General features: G+C 43.3%; 1 protein-coding gene across 1 annotated transcript; it reads left to right on the top strand.

Moving 5' to 3' along the window:
* Positions 1–242: 242 nt before the first annotated feature.
* LOC129530379 (uncharacterized) lies at positions 243–18,575 on the top strand (the record flags this gene model as incomplete). The annotated part of the gene is made up of 9 exons (XM_055377160.1): positions 243–264; positions 4,159–4,217; positions 4,686–4,710; positions 7,673–7,759; positions 12,660–12,725; positions 14,730–14,791; positions 15,257–15,290; positions 17,503–17,858; positions 17,928–18,575. Coding segments are annotated over 9 exons (1,359 nt in total), but the record flags the coding sequence as incomplete, so codon positions are not given.
* Between the last annotated feature and the right edge of the window lie 1,561 nt (positions 18,576–20,136).

Here is a 20,136-nt window from a genome sequence, read left to right as displayed (position 1 = left end):
TGAGCCTTCAATGACCTTCCTGTACATGTAAAAGCACACCTGTCTGCATAGTAGCAGTTGGACCTCACAATGTGGATTGTGCCTTCACCCTGGAATGTTTATGCCCTATCGCCATGGTGATGGGATTAGGGATCTCCTGCCCTTGGTCCTAAGTGCCACTGTCTGTGCTGAGTTTTTGGAAGGTCAGAGCAGATTGAACCTTTGTGGTTTCATTTACCCTGATTTTGATTTTTCTTCTGGGGAACCTGTGTTGCTGCATTCAAGGTATGTTCATACTGGCCTGTCAAATGTGATCTTTTCAAATTACTAGTTAATTCTTTCAAAATATATTATTTAAAAAATTATCCTCTGTATTTTCCATCTGCAGTTATAAATATGTTTCATGGTTATGTTTTATTCCTCAATTTATATATTTGATTATTGTACCAAGCAGAGTAACTTTGAAATTTTTCTTCATTTAAAAAATATTTATCTTGGCTCAGGCCTGTAATCCCAGCTCTTTGGGAGGCCATGGCAAGAGGATCACAAGTTGAGGAGATCAAGACCATCCTGGCCAATACACTGAAACCCTGTCTCTACTAAAAATACAAAAAATTAGCCAGGCATGGTGGCAGCTGGTGTAGTCCCAGTGTGAATTGGGATTCAGTTTATTCCCAAATTCCCAAATTATATATATATATATAATTATATATATTATACATTATATAATTGTATATATAATATAGATTATGTACTATATATAATATATTATATAATATATATTTTATAATATATATAATTATATATGTATTATATATATAATTTCCTTTTACATCCTGCATCCTTCAACGTTTCATCCCCCACCCCACAGATTAATTATTCCCTAGGGGAGAATATGGCAAAGTCTATCTTAATGCAGTTTTTTAACCTAATTAAGAACCTATGAAATCATTACTTTCCAAAACTTTGGAACAAAGCCACAGTAGTATGGATGGGTTGGAGGATTTTCCCAAAATAAAATGTACCTGTCTTTGTTTTTAACATGTTTTTCCCTTCCTCTCTTCTTTTTTTGTGAAATGTATATTTACTTTAATAAATTTGTAGTAATTCATTTCCATTCACATATTAATTTTTTAACATAATAAGAATGTGTATTGTCTACGTGTGAAATAAAACACACATTTATTTTTATGCTTTGGGAGTTATCCAAAATCTTGGAATTGTCAATCACAGTCAATCACCCAACCTACTCACCTTTCCAGTGTAATCTTAGTCCAATTTTTTTTTGTTATCCAATGAGATGCAGTATTTCAACTCAGAAAGATAAATAGAATGAATTGGTAGAGACTATTAACTAAGAACATACAGTTTTATTTATACTCAGAAGCAAGTAGATTATGTACATATATATATGAAGATAAAAATTAAAAGGATAATTGTGTAAATTTGCCTGTAGAAAGCTTTGAAATCCTGTTTACTTGTTAATGCTGTCAAAAACAGCATTGTTTTGTATTGTGTGACTTTGTTCTCCCGACCCATCATCCAGAGCTCTCTGCAGGAGCTAAGTGCTCATCAGTTCCATGACTTGGAAACTGTCTAAGTTTAGAGGCACTTGTATTTGTTAGTAAATAAGGCAAGATGATATTGTTTCACAGGTTTTAGTGCAGAAGACTGAATAGATAAGCTGCTCCACCCAGTACACTGGTGTTCATTTCATGGTCATCTCATCTGTTAACCGTGGATATAAAACACTTATCTTCAATGATCTTCCTGTACATGTAAAAACACACCTGTCTACATGGCAGCAGTTTGACCTCACAATGTGGATTGTGCCTTCACCCTGGAATGTCTATAATGCCCTGTCGACCATGGTGATGGGATTAGGGATCTCTTGCCCTTTGCTCTGCCACTGTCTGTGCCAGCCAGGCCACTTGGCCATTGTGGCAGAGGGTGATGCCCTTTGTGTGGAGTGCACTGAGTGTGCGCTGAGGTAGACACAGTACATTTGACAACTTTATCTGCTTCTTCAAAACTGGGTCTGCATTATGATAAAGTGGTCGGTTTTAGGCCAAGCAGGTGTATGTCATAGAACAATGACTTGGGAGTTCAGAATCCTGGGTGTGAATAAGCCTCTGAGCCTTATTAAGCTGTGAAATCTAAAGCAAGACATTTCCCTGATAAGCCTCATGAGCACTTATACTGTACACTTTACCTACATCAAATCATTCGGCCATCACCACAGACAAATGGCATGATTGATTTACTATCACGTTTCGCTGGGCAGAAAAAGACAGAGATGAATGTGCCCAAGCTTATGAGCCCCTCAGCAAAAGAGCCAAGATGGGAACCCAAGCATACAGCCCCAATGCTGAGGCTCTGAACTACTGACCTGCCCTCAGCAGTCAGCCTTGGGATCATGAGTCACTGTGCAAGGGAGTTCCAACATCTGCATGTATGTCTGGAATGATCTGAGCCTGTAGAGTTCCTACACACTGGCCACATTGTAGGGTGGTGTCTGTGGTCACACAGCTCAGGGCAGGTATTAGTACATGAATAGCTTAGCTGTGTCATAGTCTTTATGTGAAAGGCACATAAAAGCCCAAATGCTTTTGAACTGTTCGCGGATTTTGAGTTGGAGGACAACACTTGGGACAACCGGTCACATTCCTTCAGTGTGCGGCCACTCCTCAGCACATATCCCAAAGCCGGTAAATAATGGGAAGACCCTGTACTGATGTTTGATGGCGTTATGAACTTCAAATGACCCCTATAGAAATGTTAAAAAAAAAAAAGTCTGTGAGCTACACAACCTGGGGACAAGACAAGTAAGAACACAAAATACCACTAAATAATGAGCCTCATGTGTCACCCTGCTTGCAACTCCCTTGGCAGCTGGTTTGAAGAGCCTCAGTGCTCACCAGGGGCCATCTCCCTGCTCTGCCCTCTCTCGCTGTGGGTTGCCTGGGCTGAATATAGGCAGCCCCTCACATGATGACTGCAAACACAGGGCAAAGGAAGACTGAACGGAAAATGTATGGTTATAGTGGTTATTTTAAAATATAAGTATTTCAGTATTTTCTAATCTTTAATGATTATTTTTAGGGGAGTTTTTTTTTTTTTGAGACAGAGTCTTGCACTGTTGCCCAGGTTGGAGTGCAGTGGCATGATCTCAGCTCACTGCAATCTCTGCCTCCTGTGTTCAAGCGATTCTCCTGCCTCAGCCTCCCGAGTAGCTGGGACTACAGGCACGTGCCACCACGCCTGGCAAAGTTTTTGTGTTTTTAGTAGAGATGGGGTTTCACTCTGTTAGCCAGGATGGTCTCAATCTTCTGACCTCATGATCCACCCGCCTCGGCATCCCAAAGTGCTGGGATTACAGGTGTGAGCCACCACACCTGGCCTGATTTTTTATTTTTTATTTTTTTGAGATGAAGTCTCTGTCACCCAGGCTGGAGTGCAGTGGTGCAATCTCAGCTCACTGCAATCTCTGCCTCCAGGTTCAAGGGATTCTCCTGCCTCAGCCTCCTGAGTAGCTGGTTTTTTTTTTTTTTTTTTAGTTGAGATGGGGTTTTACCATGTTGGTCAGGCTGGTCTCGAACTCCTGACCTCAAATGATCCGCCCCCCTCCACCTTCCAAACTGCTGGGATTACAGGTGTGAGCCACTATGCCTGACTGATTATTTTCATAACCAAGAAAAGAAATAAATACAATTAATGCTGGTGCATGGTATTAAATCTAGTTTTTAAAAAATTCACACATAAGGCAGAACCCTATACTCTCCATGATAAATGCAGTAGCAGTGTATGTGGGTCTGTGGAGGTTGAAAGGGACTTGGTAGATATCAAGAAGGTAGTGGCAGTCCTGCTGGGCTTTTAAAGGGTCTGAAGAAGTGACAGGATGCTGTGGTTGAATCCTAGCATGTATTTTAGCATTTGTTCATTTGGAGTTTGATTATTTCACTTTGCTTTCATTTGCCATTACCTGGAAAGCCAAGGGCTCTACTCTCATTTCCTTGCTGCTGTTTCTTTGCCTTCCTTTGTCCGTGAAGAAGATGGTCCAGGAGAAGCTCATTCCATGCTTGTTAACCAGGCACACCCCTAAGTTCCAGTCCCTGAGTCATTCATGAGTAGCACTGCCAATGAACTGACAGCCATGCTGTGTCCCTCCACATCCCCTAGGTGACTCGAAGAAGCCTTCCAAAAAGCGTGTGAAAAGGGAGCCCTACTCTACTACCAAGGTAAAGTAGCCTGTCTTTGCCTAAGATGTAAATGTTGTTTTCTTGGATCCTTTATTTTTCAGTTGATATCAGCTATGGGAAAATTATCCACTACATTATAGATGTTAGATAATATTTCCTTGGGGATGGAGGAGGTGTATTTTACCAACTGACACCTGATTCCAGAGGACGTGCAAAATTGGCAGCGTCAGATAGTACACTGCGTGTTAAGGGATGTTTTCTTCAGGAACAAGCTTTCCACTTTAGATAAGAATTCTGCAATTGCTACTCAAAAATTACCTAGACAGAAACATTCTTCAAGAAAAGCTCCTGTGCTTTCCTAAGGGAACTCTACTCTAGAGTTGGGGCTTTTGACTTGAACCTTATTTCCAATCTTGGTTACCCAGAGTTCCCAAGTGAACAAAAGACCTGTGTGAGCCATCCATAGCATAGCCTGATTCTCAGAGTGTTTTCCTTCTCTAATTACAGGTGACTTCAGGGAGCACATTCAATGGTACTTATTCTGGAATCACTCACTGGTTGTTAGAAAAGGATTCTACAGGAAATCTGGAGCTTAACTGCTGGTTTTTGTCTGGAGAGCCTCCATGATCCAAGACATCTGGTGGGAATGAGGATGTGGGGTAGAGTAAAAGAAACTGGTTTTCCAGGTGACATACTCTTTTTATCTATGTATAATTTCTGGGAACGTGTTCACATTAGGTTGTGTGTGGGTATGTGTGTATTAGGGCGGGGGTGGGGTGAGGTGGTCTGTGTGCAAGTCTGCATGATTTGCTTGTGAATATGTGTCTATGTGCGTTTCCCCTAGGAAAAAAATGTTGTGTTTACCCAGCACAACTCTCAGTGCCATTTTTCTTAATTTAACAAGTCAGACCACATACTTTACTTACATTAGTTCACACCTCATCATCATCATGCCCATATGTTGTGAGCTTGTTTATTGAGCCCACATGCCAGATGGAGAAACTAAGCCACATAAATAAATGTGTCCTGGTTCACTTGCTGCATAGTGAAGAGTCAAAATGTTTACTCATACGGTGCTAATATTGAAGGCCTGAACTACAACTTCTATTTATCAGCCAGTGAAGAGATCACTATTCACCATGCAAGGGAGTTCCAGCACCCTCTATGCCTGGAATTACCCATGCCTGCAGAGATCCCAAATGCCATCCCTCACATAAGACAGCCTCATGATCTCATAATCCAGGTAGCTATGTAGACATATTCCTGCAGGTGTCACATAGTCCTTAGTGTGAAACCAACATAGAAAGCCCATGTTTCTGATCAAATCACAGGTTCTGAAACACTAAGGGAGGCACTAAGTAGGACAATGTGGTGCCTGCGTGTCATAGCTGGGTCTCCTCAAGACATGGATCAAGTCCAATAAGAATTGGGGAGATGCTTTAGAGTCTTGATGGAGTTATCACCACAAGCCCTATGAGCTACACATTTTAGGGATCATGACCATTAAGTACTCAAATTACCATTTGGTTGTTATCCGGGTATCTGTCATCCTTGTGGCAACTCTCTTGTGAAGCTGGTGTGGACAGCCTCAGTGTTGGAGCTGTGCCTCCCTTCTGAGTGGACCCTTTCTGTGTTAGCAGGTGGGTACAGGCATGGGGGTCAGCACACTCAGTGGATTTACACACACAGCATTGAAGAGGAAGGCTGGGCTTCGTTATTTATACATTTTCAATAAATGATTATCTTCATAACATAAAATCAATGATTTTATGTTATGTACTAGACAGTACTAGAATACTGTCCCTAGTATTGAATCTTGTCTCTCAACAAAGGGTTGCTTAAAGTCACATGACAGATTCCATTCAACTGATGACACATGCTGTAGCAGCAGTTAAAGCAGTCATTTGAAAAGGCTTTTACTATAAACTTATGTGTGAGCCTGAAGTGGGGGATAAAAGAGGTGATTAGCTCCCCTGTGCCATGTTTCTATTATGTGCATGGTGGAGGAAAATTACACAGGAGGGTGATGGAGAGAACAGAGCAAAGGATTGGACTGGTCCATTGAACCCATAAGACTATGTTGAGGTTAGTGAATGAGACTGGTCATTTTAGGTCAAATTTTACCCAGAGCTGTCGCAGCCACTGCCCATTCTTAGCCAGACCTTATTGCAGGCAGCTCTGATCAATAGTCAAGGAGGCAGTGGGGGTTGCAGACTTAATTCATTAAATCACCAAAGCACCAGCCCACACTGCCACTTTTCCAGTTAATTCACAGTAGCTTGCATATTCAGGTTTGATCAGTGGAAGCGAAGTTACTCTTTGCAGACCCATCTTTTGACAATCATTTTGCAGTGTCAGAAGGTCTGAGCAGCCTCGGGAGGCAAGCAGTCCCTGGTCCCTCAGTGTAGTCACTGGAGGAGACAGTCACTGAGAGGCAGCTGGCAGGGTGAAGGGAAAGGGGAGGCAGGCCACAGAGATGACAGCCTTTAAGCTGTCATACTGGGGAAGTCAAGGATCTGAAAGAGGAAGGAGAATTCTTTATCATTAAGGACCTTTCCTTATCTCAGGCATTTCCTCCAGAGCATCACCTTTGTCCAGCCACACACCTTGGGCTAGGAGGACTGGAGAAAGACAGTGAAGGGTCTCTTGGGTCTCTGGCACAGGGCGTGATGAAGAGGTGGCAGTTTTTCAGGAATCTCTCTCTCTAGGGAACCAAATACATTTCCCATCTCAGGTCCTTCACTCAGTGGGGTTGAGGTTCTGCTCGTCACTTATCATCTCTGAATGTCAGCACCCTCAGGTGTAAAATCTCAGCCACAGCCCCTCCTCTGCACCCCCTGCAGGGCTGATGTTCCCCATAAACCATAAGGCATCATGCCCACGGAAAAGCTGAACAGGAAAGCATGCTCCACTGCCCCGGAGCCATCCAAGTTCCCCCTCCATATTCCGCCACTGCTAAATGTCCAGCTTATTCCTCCTGGCATGTAGTAAACACTTAGAGAACATTACTGAAGTACCAGTCCTCTCTAAGGTTTTCCTGTATTTAGTGATTTTTTAGCCCTGTACTGTGATACTAAGAAGTAGGGCCTAAATACGGCTTAAAAAGTATTGCTAAAATTACATTATGACAGTGCAGAGAACTGAGGGCAGAGGAAGGACATGAGCTTGCTAGGTCCACATGGCTTAGTGGAATTTGAATCCGGGCCCCCACTCTGCACCAGCCCTGCACTCACAGTCATCCTGCTGTGTTCTCCTCTCCAGGAAGGCACTGCCCACACAGTCTGTCTGATAGAGGTGTTGAGTGCTCACTGAACTCTGTGATCTTCCTGAAACCCAACTTTGATTCAGTGGGCTCTGCTTGGAAGCCTGTAAAGAAAAGCATCATAAGTTTAAACTTAGAACAGATTATCACTATTTTCCCTCTGGTCTTCTGTCAGCAAGATGTCAACAGCCCTATCTATTGTAAATGCATTAACCAGCATCTTCTCTGATAGAGAATACAAGAAGATATGCTGTGCACACCAACCAGTGTCGGAGACCTCATGGCTCCCCGGTAAAGAAGAAGATGTACCCACAAGAAGGTACTGTGGAAGTTCATTAATTAAGTTGCTTCAAGAATTGCAATTGCGGGGAGTATTCAGTGTCCCATATGTAAGAGGAAACTATGAAGAGACTAAGCCATATTTTTAATGTGTCAGGATTCTAATTTGCCTGGTCAGTAAATATTGCTACAACCACAAAAGTAAATATCTACTTAAAAGTCAATTTTGGTTCATGTTTAATGATAGACAATGTTTCAAGCTAATGTCTAGAACTTACCTGGTTGTTAAACATAAGCATAGATCTCCCTGAAAGAGTGGTGCTATATTATTATTTTTCAATTAATATATTTCTTTAGAGAGTTTTAAATTGACATAAAAACTGAGCATATGGCCAGGCGTGGTGGCTCACGCTTATAATCCCAGCACTTTAGGAGGCCAAGGCAGGCGGATCATCTGAGGTCAGGAGTTGGAGACCAGCCTGGCCAACATGGTGAAACCCCATCTCTACTAAAAATACAAAAAAATTAGGCGGATGTGGTGGCAGGCGCCTGTAATCTCAGGTACTCAGGAGGCTGACGCAGGAGAATCGCTTGAACCCAGGAGGCAGAGGTTGCAGTGAGCCAAGATCATGCCATTGCACTCCAGCCTGGGTGACAAGAGTGAAACTCCGTCTCAAAATAAATAAATAAATAAATAAATAAACAAATAAATAAGTAAAAATTGAGTATATAATACACGAAGTTCCCATATTATTCTGTCTCCTCACCCTCACTTCCTAATTTCACCTATTAGTAACATCTTACATTACTGTGGTACATTTGCTAGAATAATGAGAAAATATTGATACATTATTATCTGAAGTCTACATTTGCATAATGTTCATTCTTTCTGTTATACATATATATGAATTTTGAAATATTTAAAACATTATGTTCACCCTTATGGTCTCATAAAGAAAATGTTCACTTCCCTAAAAATCCTCTCTTCTCATTAATCTCTGTCCTCTTCAGAAACCTCGCCAACTATTAATATTTTTACTATTGCTTCAACTTTGCCTTTTCCAGAATGTCATATAGTTGGAATCATGTATTATGTAGTTTTTTCAGATGAATTTATTGCACTAAATTGATGTACGCTTTAGCTGCTTTCATGTCTTTTTTATGCCTTAATGGCAAAAAATGGCACATTAAATCACCAAATAATATTGCATTAAATGAATTTTTGTCTTTTTATTCATCTGTTGAAGAATTCGGTAGATTTCATGAGAGAAACCATCTGGGCCTGGTGCTTTCTTTTTCGGAATGCTCTTAATGTGAATTCAACTTATTTAATAGACATAAGTTTATTCAAATTAGGATTCTAGTGTGACCTTGGGAAGATTGCCTTTCAAGGAATTGATACATTTCACTGAGGTTATCAAACTGCGGTCATAGAACTGTTCATAATATTCCTTTTAATGCCTAACAGTTCAGTAGAGATGGCTCCTCTTTTATTTCTGAAATTGGTCATTTGTGTTATCTTCTTTTTCCTGGTTAGCCTGCATATCAATTCATTCATTGTAATGAGCATATCAAAGAACCAGCTTTTGGTTTTATTGATTTTCTGATGATTTCAGTGTTTTAATTTTATTGATTTCTGTGATGTTGTTTATTACTTTTATTTTCTTTCCATTGCATTCCTCTATTTTCTACAGTTCCCTAATAGAAACATGATATTACTGATTTTGGGTCTTGTGATTTTTAGTATATTGCATCCAATGCTATAGATTTCCCTCTAAGGACTGCTTTTGCTACATCCAGAAATCTTGCCAAGTCACATTTTCTTTTAATGTAGTTAAACATATTTTTAATTTTCTATTGAGACTTCTTCTTTAACCCATGAGTTATTTAAAAATGCATTGCTAATTTGCAAATATTTGGGGATTTTGTGGCTCTTTTACAGTTGTTGATTTTTTGTTGTCAGGTATGTGTTGCAAAAGCAGTTGTCTACCTCATCTTGCCACCACCCAAGATGGCCCAGGATGTGGGCTCTCCGAGTGAATCTTTGGCAATCTGCCAACCTGATGTGGTCGGCCTCCTTCTTTAGTCTGAGCTTGCCTTCTGCTTAGAAAGGGCCATTCTCAGTTCTGGCAGGGAGTTTTCCCAACATTGAGAGGGTGGCATTCTTACTCCCCAGTGCAGCCTGCACCTCTGACCGGTGGTCAGCAGACAGGACAGAGGTCCTCATTAGACAGAGTTCAGCAGGGTCTCTGACCAAAGTGCATCTTCAGAGTCTGCACCTACCCACTGTGACCATGGGCAGGCTCTGAGTCCTAAAGCAGGAGGAACTGTGCGACCATCCTGATTGGAAATTTGTGAGGATCACCGTGTTACTCAAGTAAGGTCTTTGGAAAGTGTCATATTACTACTGTTTGTGAACTGCTTGTTGGTGGCCTGGCTGAGCCACACACTTTATGAAAACCAGCACCCCTCAGCTGGTGTGGGTGTCTATGCAGCCTGAGACCCTCATGTGAACAGCCTTGTGGCAGCCGTCTTTGCCCCTTGCCACCATCAGTGCCTCCTTGTTCCTGGGCATGGCTTTCTCTGATGGTGCTCCATTGTTTTCCTGCACCTCAGTGTCTACAGCTGGATGTCTCTTCTGCAATCTAGGTGAGGGGGCATCAATAATAGTTCTGCTGTGGCACTGCCCTCCTTCTTAGCTTGTCTTGCTCTGTCTTAGTCTCCCTCAAAGATCCCACCCTTCAGCTTCTTCCACAAGTTTCTTATTGAAATCCGAACAGAAAACTATGACCAATATGACCAATCCTATACTCACTGAAGACATGAATGAAGAATTAAAACAATTCTCCATGGACTCTACCATATAGATCCCTAGAAGTAATTTCTAAAAAAAAGAAAATCAAGGAAGATGTAATAGTTTTCCATAAATTAGAATACCCTACATGTACAATTAAATGAAATGGCTAGTATAGTCTTGAAACCAAAACCAGATAAGGTAAATTAAATTCTGTGATATTTTAAAATATTTTAAATTCTGACTAATGTGAGTTAATCTCAAAATATGAAATAGTAGACTAACATTGAAAATGCAATAAATAAAATTAGCTACCTCAAGAGTTTAATGGAAAAAAATGTGATTATTGCAGTAGATTCAGGAAATTCGTGAATAACATTCACCCTATATTTGTAGGACAACTATCTGATTAACTTTAAGTGACCTGTGACAACCATTTGAATTAATGCTGCTTTCACAGCATATCTCTTGGCTTGTTAAAAACCCGACAAGAATTTCCGTAACATTAATTTATTTTTAACACCTATATTGGGTGTGAACCCACCATAAAGTTTGCCCACTGAAAAGGTCTGCAATTTGATGCTTTATTAAATTGATACTGTGTGCACCCAACACCACGATCTAATTTAAATATGTTTCCCTCGCCCAAGTTCTTGCTTGCGCACTGGCAGTTAATCCCCACTCCCATCTCCAGCCCTAAGCAATACTGCTGTGACATTCCATCTCCATAAATTTCCCGCTTGTTTTATAGAAATGGACATATATATATATATATTTGGAACCTGACTTCCTTCATTTAGCATACTATGTTTGAAGTTAATTGACGTGTTAGCACGTGCTGGTCATGTGTTTTCCTTCATAGTCTGCTGCGTTTATTCATACAGATAGTGTTTATTCATTTATCAGTTAATGGACATTTAATTATTTTGTTATTTTCTTTGATGATTAATGTAGCTTTGAGCATTCATATACAGTCATGTAATGCATAATGACATTTTGGTCAAAAAAATTTTTTTTTTTCTGAGACCCAGGCTGGAGTGCAGTGGCACAATCTCGGCTCACTGGAACCTCCACCTCCCAGGTTTAAGCAATTCTCATGCCTCAACCTCCCGAGTAGCTGGGACAACTGGCACACCCCACCACGCATGGATAATTTTTGTATTTTCAGTAGAGACAGGATTTTGCTGTGTTGGTCAGGCTAGTCTCAAACTCCTAGCCTCAGGTGATCCGCCCACCTCTGCCTCCCAAAGTGCTGGGATTATAGGCATGAGCCACCACACCCAGCCTAATTTTTTTAAGAAACGAGAACTATTTTCTAAATTACTTTTGCCGATTTATATTCCTACCATGATGTATAGTACTAATTTCACTGTACAATGTATGGTAGGCCCCAATATGTAAGAAATGATGAAAGTAACACATAAAGATTAGTATAAAACAAATGAGATTATCATTGTTGCCATCATCTTTGTCAAATTCTGAAAACAATCTGAGTATATTTTTATATAAATATGCTTGGCAACATAGCTGAAAAAAGCATTATCAGTTACATTTATCAGTAACAAAGACATAAATTTGAAGGGGGAAAAACACTTGTACTAACAACGCAATGTCAGAATTAACATAAAAATTCTGCTGGTCACTTTGGAATATTTAATTGCCTGGGGCAGTGTTTAGTAGACAAATGAGCATCTACGGAGCACCCAAAGTAGGGGAATCAACAGAACTTGGGTTTCAAAAGTTATCTGGGTTTAGAGCATGAAACTTTGTTAGAGGACACACACCTTGCATGAGCGAGGTGACTTGGTGTGTGTGGACGTGTTGGAGGCACAGCATAATGGTGGCTTCCTCCAGAAAGGGACATTTGGGTTGGATTCATTCCATCTAGACAACACAGCCTGATGTGGCATGGACATGAATGGGGGTGAAATGGTCAGTAGTTGAGAGGATCAGTCCTGACAAGGGCCGAGGTGAAAAACCTGGGAACCCCTCCAGGTGCAGAGTCTTCAGTTGAAAAAGGAGGTGGTCACAGGAAATACTGAGACGGGTCAGCAATGCATGGGAGACAGAGTTCTTGGCCCTGCAGGGTGAGTAGTGTGGATTCTTAAGTTTTCTCCTCTCTCCATTAATTTCTTTCCCAATGCAGATGACTTCCATCATACAATCTTCAGCAACCTTGAAAGATCGGACAAGCTTCAGCCCACTCTTGAAGGTAAAGGAAGACAGCTAACAAGACTGGCATCTGGGCTTGGCTGTGCGTGTTTTCTATCATGGGGAAATATATATAACACAATATTTATCATTTGAACCTTTTAACCAAAGTGTGCACTCCGTGGCATTCAATATGTTCACAGGGTTGCATAACCAACACCACTATCTACACCCACAATTCTGATGATTTCTTACAAAACCTTGTCCACAATAAGCAATATAGCACCTTCCCCCTATTTCCAGCCCATGGTGATTCCTATCACACTTTCTCTTGTATGAATTTGACTATTCTAGGCACTTCATGTAAGTACAATTATACAATATATTCCTTTTGTGTCTGGCTTATTTCACTAAGCATAATGTTCTCAATATCCACCCATGTTGTATCATCTACCAAAATTATGTTCGTTTTTTTACAGATGGATGATGTAGCATTGCATGTAGACCACCTTGCTTTTATTACATTCATTTGTTCACTGATGGTTGGATTATTTCCACCTTTTGGCTCCTGTGAAAAGTGATGCTATAAACGTTAGTATAGAAACATCTGTTTGATTTCTGTTCTCCATTCTTTGGGGTGCCTAAGAGTAGAGTTCCTGGGTCCAACAGGAGTTCTATATTTAACCTTCTGAGCCACTGCAGACTGTTTCTCACAGTGGCTGCAACTTTATCCATTTCTACCATCAATGTATCAGGGTTACAATTTCTTTACATCCTTGTTCACACTTATTTTCCTTTAAATCATCCTAGTAGGTGTATACTGGTGTCTGCTTGTGTTTTTCATTTGCATTTCCCTAATGACTAATGATCCTGAGCAGCTTTTCCTATGCTACTATCTGTGGCTATATCTTCTTTAGGGAAATATATGTTGAAGTCTTTTGCCCATTTTTAAAAAGTTGTCTTATTTTTATTTAGTTAGTTTGTTGTTGTAGATGTTTGAATATATCTTAAATATATTTAAAATATATTCTAAATTTTAGTCTCTTACAAGATAAATGATTTGCAAATATTTCCCCCTTTGTGTAGAACTTTAGATTCACAAACTTCATTAATTTGTAAGAAATCCTCAGCAGTTGACCCCAAACAGATAAGACTGAAGCAGTATTTTAGGAATAGTTGAAAGTATGATCACCACAAAACATAAGCGTAATCAAATCCTGCAAGCTACACGTAAGGCACAATGACAAATAAGGCAGCAAAGGGCCATCTGGTGATTAGTTCACCACACTTGTTGCAACTGTTTGTGCTGCAGAATTAAAACATACCAGCATTCAACCCATGTCTCCTCTCTTGAAGTAAACTGTCGTATGTTGGCTGGCCTGAACAAGTGTAGATATTCTCCATCCTCAATTAATATGCATGCATGACAAAGAAAAGGAGGCCTGGATGAAAAAATATTGTGTGATTAATAATTATGCTTTAATTAATTTTAAAGGATATAATTTCAGTACTTCTAATTCTCCCATCAGCAGTTATAACAAAGGATTAGTGAATAAATACCATAGACTGTTTTGCCTAGAATTGAATCCAATCTGTCTATTAAACTTTGCTTTTATTCAAGTGCAAAATGCTAAAACACATAATAACTACAGTGACAGCCACTGTGGATCCTCAAAGGTAAAATTAGTCTTGGGACATAAATCCTGCAAGCTAATATTGTTTTTACAGGGTTTAGAAAACCATTTAACTGGGTTTCAAACCTCACAGTGTGAGCAGTGGGACTCTCATCAAACTATAGCATGTGCTTCAGTACCATTTGTAGACTGACTCATTCCTATTGCCTTAAGTTGCCATCAGCAAAATGCCAGGGACTCTATTTCTTGCTCCTTAGCTCCTCGTTCTTGCCTGTCTTTCCACGAGGGAAGATTTTCTAGCAGGAGCTAAAGCTGTGCTTTTAATGAAACACATCCACACACACTGTCCTGTTGTCCACATTAAGCAGAGCTCCCTGAATAACTCATGAACAAAAGCATCTATGACTAATTGTTGCTGTGTGTCCTCCTAGCTTCTGAGGAGTCTCGAGTTCACAAGGACAGAGGAGATGGAGAGAGGCCAGTCAATGCAAGGGTAAGGTTGCCTTGCTTTCTCTGAAATAGAAATGTTCCTTTCTTGGTGTCTTTCTTTTTCAACTGACTTTACATGTGAAAAAATGACAATGTCCATGACAGGTATTAAATGCAGTTTTCTGAGGGGGAGGAAGAAGTGACTCTTAGCAACTGATATGTAATCCAAAATGGCATTTAGCTATGACGGCTTCAGGTTGTAGACTGTATCCTTGGGATCCTTGTCCTTGGAAGCAATGTCTACTCCTTGGATTCAGTATTTTGCACTTGCCAACCTACGTGGACCTGAGATATACACCATCCAGAAGCTGATGTCTTTTCCAGTGTGTATCCTACCCTTGTCTTGGAGGCCTTGAAGTTGACTACACTTTCTGATCAAGTTTTCAGTATTCATTGAGAGAAACAGGGCCTTGTGCAAATAATCCACAACATGACATACCCCTCAAAAAGTTTTGTTTCTGTATTGCAGGTAGTGCAGGTGGCCCCCCTGAGGCGTGAATCTAGTAAGTATTCTGGAATCACTTGCCAAGAAAACAATCTGGATGCCAAGAAACGTGTGGCATCCTTGCCTGGTTTCAATGTGAAGAGCCACCCTGATCCTGGGATTGTGATAGGAATAAGTACAGGAGAAGTGTTTTTTTAAAACCTGAATTCCCCAGGGAAAAATTATGGCCAAATTTTGAGGAAGCAGCTGTGCTCCCTTTTGGGTGGTGCTGAGTTGGGTGCTTGAGGATTGGTGGTGTCTTGTGTGAGGCTGCATCGTGTGGTGTGAATGTGTGTGTTTCTGTACAGGTGAGGCTGTGTGTTTTCTCAGGAGAGATTTCCCACTTATACAACCGAATCACCAGTGTCCACTTCTAACAATAAAATCCACCCCCGCTCTACTGTCTCTGTACAGTGACTCCTCCACCCTCACCAGAGCCATCCCCGGGTCTGCCTTATTATCCCGACTGCTCAGGTGGAGAACCTGAAGGACCAAGGGAGTGGCCCCAGCTCCTGAGTTCCTGAATGAAAAAGTGAAAACACGAACCCAGGAGTGTGGGCCAGTGCTGACACTGACATGCACTTAGTCATGGGGTGTTCACCACCACACAGGGAGTCCAGCATTCATGTATAAGCCCAAAAGCAACGAGCCCAAAAGGCCCCAGACACTGCCCATCATCGTAAAGTGGCCTCCATGGTCACACAACCCAGGGCAGTTATAAGCTCATCTCCCCACAGACAGGCATAGTCATCAGTGTGTCAAAAGCACAAAGATCCCCAGGTGTTTGGCTCAGCTCACAGATCTTTTTTTTTTTTTTTAACTTTTAAGTTCAGGGGTACATGTGCAGGATGTGCAGGTTTGCTACATATAGAAATGTGTGTCATGAGAGTTTGTTGTACAGATTATTGCATCACCCATACATTGGCCTAATATCAGTTATTTTTCCTGATCCTCCCCCTCCTCCCTCCTCCCACCCTCCAGTAGGCCCCACGCACACAAATTCTAAGAGGAGTGGGGGACCACAAAGGCCAGTGTGGCCCACTTCAGCTGTGAAGTTAATTTGCTCAGCAACTGGCCAAAGTCTATAAGGATGGGTGATGTATTTTAGTAGATTTAGTAATACTATCTTCCCAAGCCCTAAAATGCTCAAATCCTGCCAGCCAAAAATGGTGAGGAGGGACAGATAGGAACTCTGTGTAGCACTTGGTTATTAGCCTGGCTTCCATCCCTTAGTGGCAACTCTCTTGTATATGTGGGTTAAAGACCCTCAGCTTCAAGCCAAGCCTCCTCCATGAGGAGCCATCTCACTATTGACTGGCTAGTGCCGGGTATGGCCACCAGCCCAACTGAAACAAAATGTTGCCTTAAAACAAGTGTAAATCTCATACAACAGGCAAATGCAGAAGCAGTGTGGTCTCGCAAGTTGTAAAGAGGACAGTCGCAATTTTGCTGGACTTCAACCTGGGTAGAAGACATGAGGGAACTCTGTCACTGAATCACGGCAGAGTTCAAGGCCACTTGTAGACTATTTCGTGTTACAGAAGGTGGCCTTTAGCTACTAAGCAAAGGCCTCAGTTTCTCATTTCTTTCCTGTTCATCTTCTTGGTCATCCTTCTTCCGCAAGGGAAACGAGCCCAAGCAAAAGGCAGTTTCAATATTAATTTGACCGAGGTTTTGTGCAGTTTATTATCATCCAGGTAATCAGGTGCAACCCAGTCTGCCTAGCAGCCCCCCTATCTCTGCTCTGTGTTTTCATTTAATAAATATTTTGGTCTACTTACTATGTGCTAGATTTTCTCGAGACCAAGTAAATGAGATAGAATCTTTATGTTGGCAGCTAAGTTAGATTTAACATAACTGACAAAAATTAAAATTTCTGATTTCTTGTAAAAATATTTTGTATGTGTGAATGCATATTGAATGTAAAGTGGATAAAAAAATCACACTTGCACTCATGGAAGGCTTTTCATCAATTTGTCAATTTCTAGTTTTTATATTTCCCCACTTCACTGGATAATGCATACCTGAACCTGGAAACTGATTCCGACTGCAGAAAGTGTTCTGAGCCATATCCCTTAGCTTCACTAGTGCAGGTCCACCTGGGAGTATGTCCCAGCATCAGCTTGGCCCATGCTGTGATAAGCCACCTCCATGCACCACACCAAGCAAGCCCCTGGGTGATTCACAGTCTCCACTACCAGGGAACTGACCTTTATTCAGTGTTCTTCAAGCTCCCCATGGGGACGCCATCCACGACACCGCCAACGAGGACACCTTCCACAACACCGCCGACGAGGACGCCGTCCACAGCACCGCTGACAAGGATGCCGTCCAGGGCACCGCCAATGACACTGTCCACGGCATCGCCGACGAGGACGCCATCCAGGGCATCGCCGACGAGGACGCCATCTACGGCATCGCCGACTGGGATGCCATCCAGGGATTCACTGACTGGGACGCCGACCAGGGCCTCACTGACTGGGACGCTGACCAGGGCCTTGCTGACTGGGACGCCGTCCAGGGCCTCGCTGACTGGGACGACGTCCACGGCTTCGCTGACGGGGATGCCATCAAGGGCATCACTGATGTGGGTGCCACCCAGGGCATCGCTGAAGGGGACGTCATCCATGGCATCACTGACGGTGTTGCTGTCCAGGGCATCGCCGACGAGGACGCCGTCCAGGGCATCGCCGACGAGGACGCCATCAACGGCATTGCCGACGAGGACGCCATCCACGGCATCACTGACTGGGACACCATCCAGGGATTCACTGACTGGGACACCATCCAGGGCCTCGCTGACTGGGACGCCGTCCAGGGCCTCGCTGACTGGGACGCCGTCCACAGCTTCCCTGACGGGGATGCCATCAAGGGCATCACTGACAGGGATGCTGCCCAGGGCTTCGCTGAAGGGGACGTCGTCCATGGCATCGCTGATGGTGTCACTGTCCAGGGCATCGCTGACGAGGATGCAGTCCAGCTCATCGCTGACGAGGGCCCCGTCCATGGCATCACTAAAGAGGATGCCGCCCAGGGCTTCGCAAACAAGGATGCCACCCAGGGCATCGCTAATGAAGAAGCTGCCCAGGGCATCGCTAACGAGGAGGCCGTCCACGGCATCCCTAACGATGTCGCCATTCAGGGCATTGCTAACGAGGATGCCGTCCAGGGCATCGCTAACGAAGATGGAGTCCACGGCATCGATAACGAGGACGCCGTCCAGGGCATCGCCAACAAGGACGCCATCCACGGGTTCGCCGACGGGGTCGCCGTCCACGGCTTCGCCGACGGGGACGCCGCCTAGGGCATCGCTGATGGGGACGCCGTCCAGGGCATCGCCGACGGTGTCACCGTCCACGGCTTCGCCGACGGGGACGCCGTCCAGGGCATCGCCGACGGGGACGCCGTCCAGGGCATCGCTCTCGACGCCGTCCACGGCATCGCTAACGAGGACGCCACCCAGGGCATCGCCAACTGGGATGCTGTCCAGGACATCGCTAATGAAGATGGATTCCACAGCATCGATAACGAGGATGCCGTCCAGGGCATCGTCAATGAGGATGCCGTCCAGGGCATTGCCAACTGGGACGCCGTCCACGGCTTCGCCGATGGGGACGCCGCCCAGGGCATCGCCGACGGGGTCGCCGCCCGGGGCATCGCCGACGGGGACGCCGCCCGGGGCATCACTGATGATGACGCCGTCCACAGCATCGCTAACGAGGAAGCCGCCCAGGGCATCGCCAACTGGGATGCTGTCCAGGACATCGCTAACGAAGATGGATTCCACAGCATCGATAACGAGGACGCCGTCCAGGGCATCGCCAACTGGGACGCCGTCCATGGCTTCACCGACGAGGTCGCCTTCCACGGCATCGCCGACGGGGACGCCGCCCAGGGCATCGCCGACGGGGTCGCCGCCCAGGGCATCGCCGACGGGGTCGCCGCCCAGGGCATCGCCGACGGGGAAGACGCCCAGGGCATCGCCGACGGGGACGCCGCCCAGGGCATCGCCGACGGGGACGCCGCCCACGTCTTCGCCAACGGGGACGCCGCCCAGGGCATCGCCGACGGGGACGCCACCAAGGGCATGGGCAACAAGGTTGCCATCCACGGCATCGCTAACGAGGAAGCCGTCCACGACATCGCTAATGAGGACGCCGTCCATGGCGTCGCTAACGAGAAAATCAAATGTTAACCAGTAGTGACCTGCTTCAACACCATCATTGGAAGTCAGAAGTTGAACTCTTTTTTGATGTTTAAAGCCTGCATAATATTCGCTGTATTATTATTCAGCATATTACTATTTCCTTCATGATGGAAATTTGGTTTATCCCAATTTTCTATTCTATCAAAACACCACTACATAGAAAATCCCCATGCACATATTTCTCCTAATTGTGGAAATATTTTACATAAAAGACTCTAGACATGGGATGAAATTCCCAGGTTACTGGAATTTTAAAATAGATAGGTACTTCCAAATTGACCTCTTAAAAATTATATGAATTCGTAAGCTTCCAACTGTTATGGAGTTACCCCTTTTGAGAAATCTGTGCTAAAAGGACCCAAACAATGCTGATGACAATGATCAGGATAATAAGTACGCTGGGAAGACAACAAAATGATTTAGATCTTAGACAAGTCATTCTAGGTGTCTCCACTGTTTCAGTTCTTGCGTTCGTTCATTCTTGTGCTTTTTCGTTTTACCAAATAAAATAGCTCCTTGATGTCATATGAATCCACGCTATGCTTAATGAGTATTGGTTAGTAAAATGCCTATAACTAGTAATCATCATCTGTGCAATTAAATATTAATTCATAAAACACTTCAAATGTAAACAATAATTAGTAAATGAAAAGTACAT

This window comes from Gorilla gorilla, chromosome Y (genome assembly GCF_029281585.2).
Source record: "Gorilla gorilla gorilla isolate KB3781 chromosome Y, NHGRI_mGorGor1-v2.1_pri, whole genome shotgun sequence".
NCBI classification, from domain to species: domain Eukaryota; kingdom Metazoa; phylum Chordata; class Mammalia; order Primates; family Hominidae; genus Gorilla; species Gorilla gorilla.
This window is presented reverse-complemented; position numbering and strand designations above follow the sequence as displayed.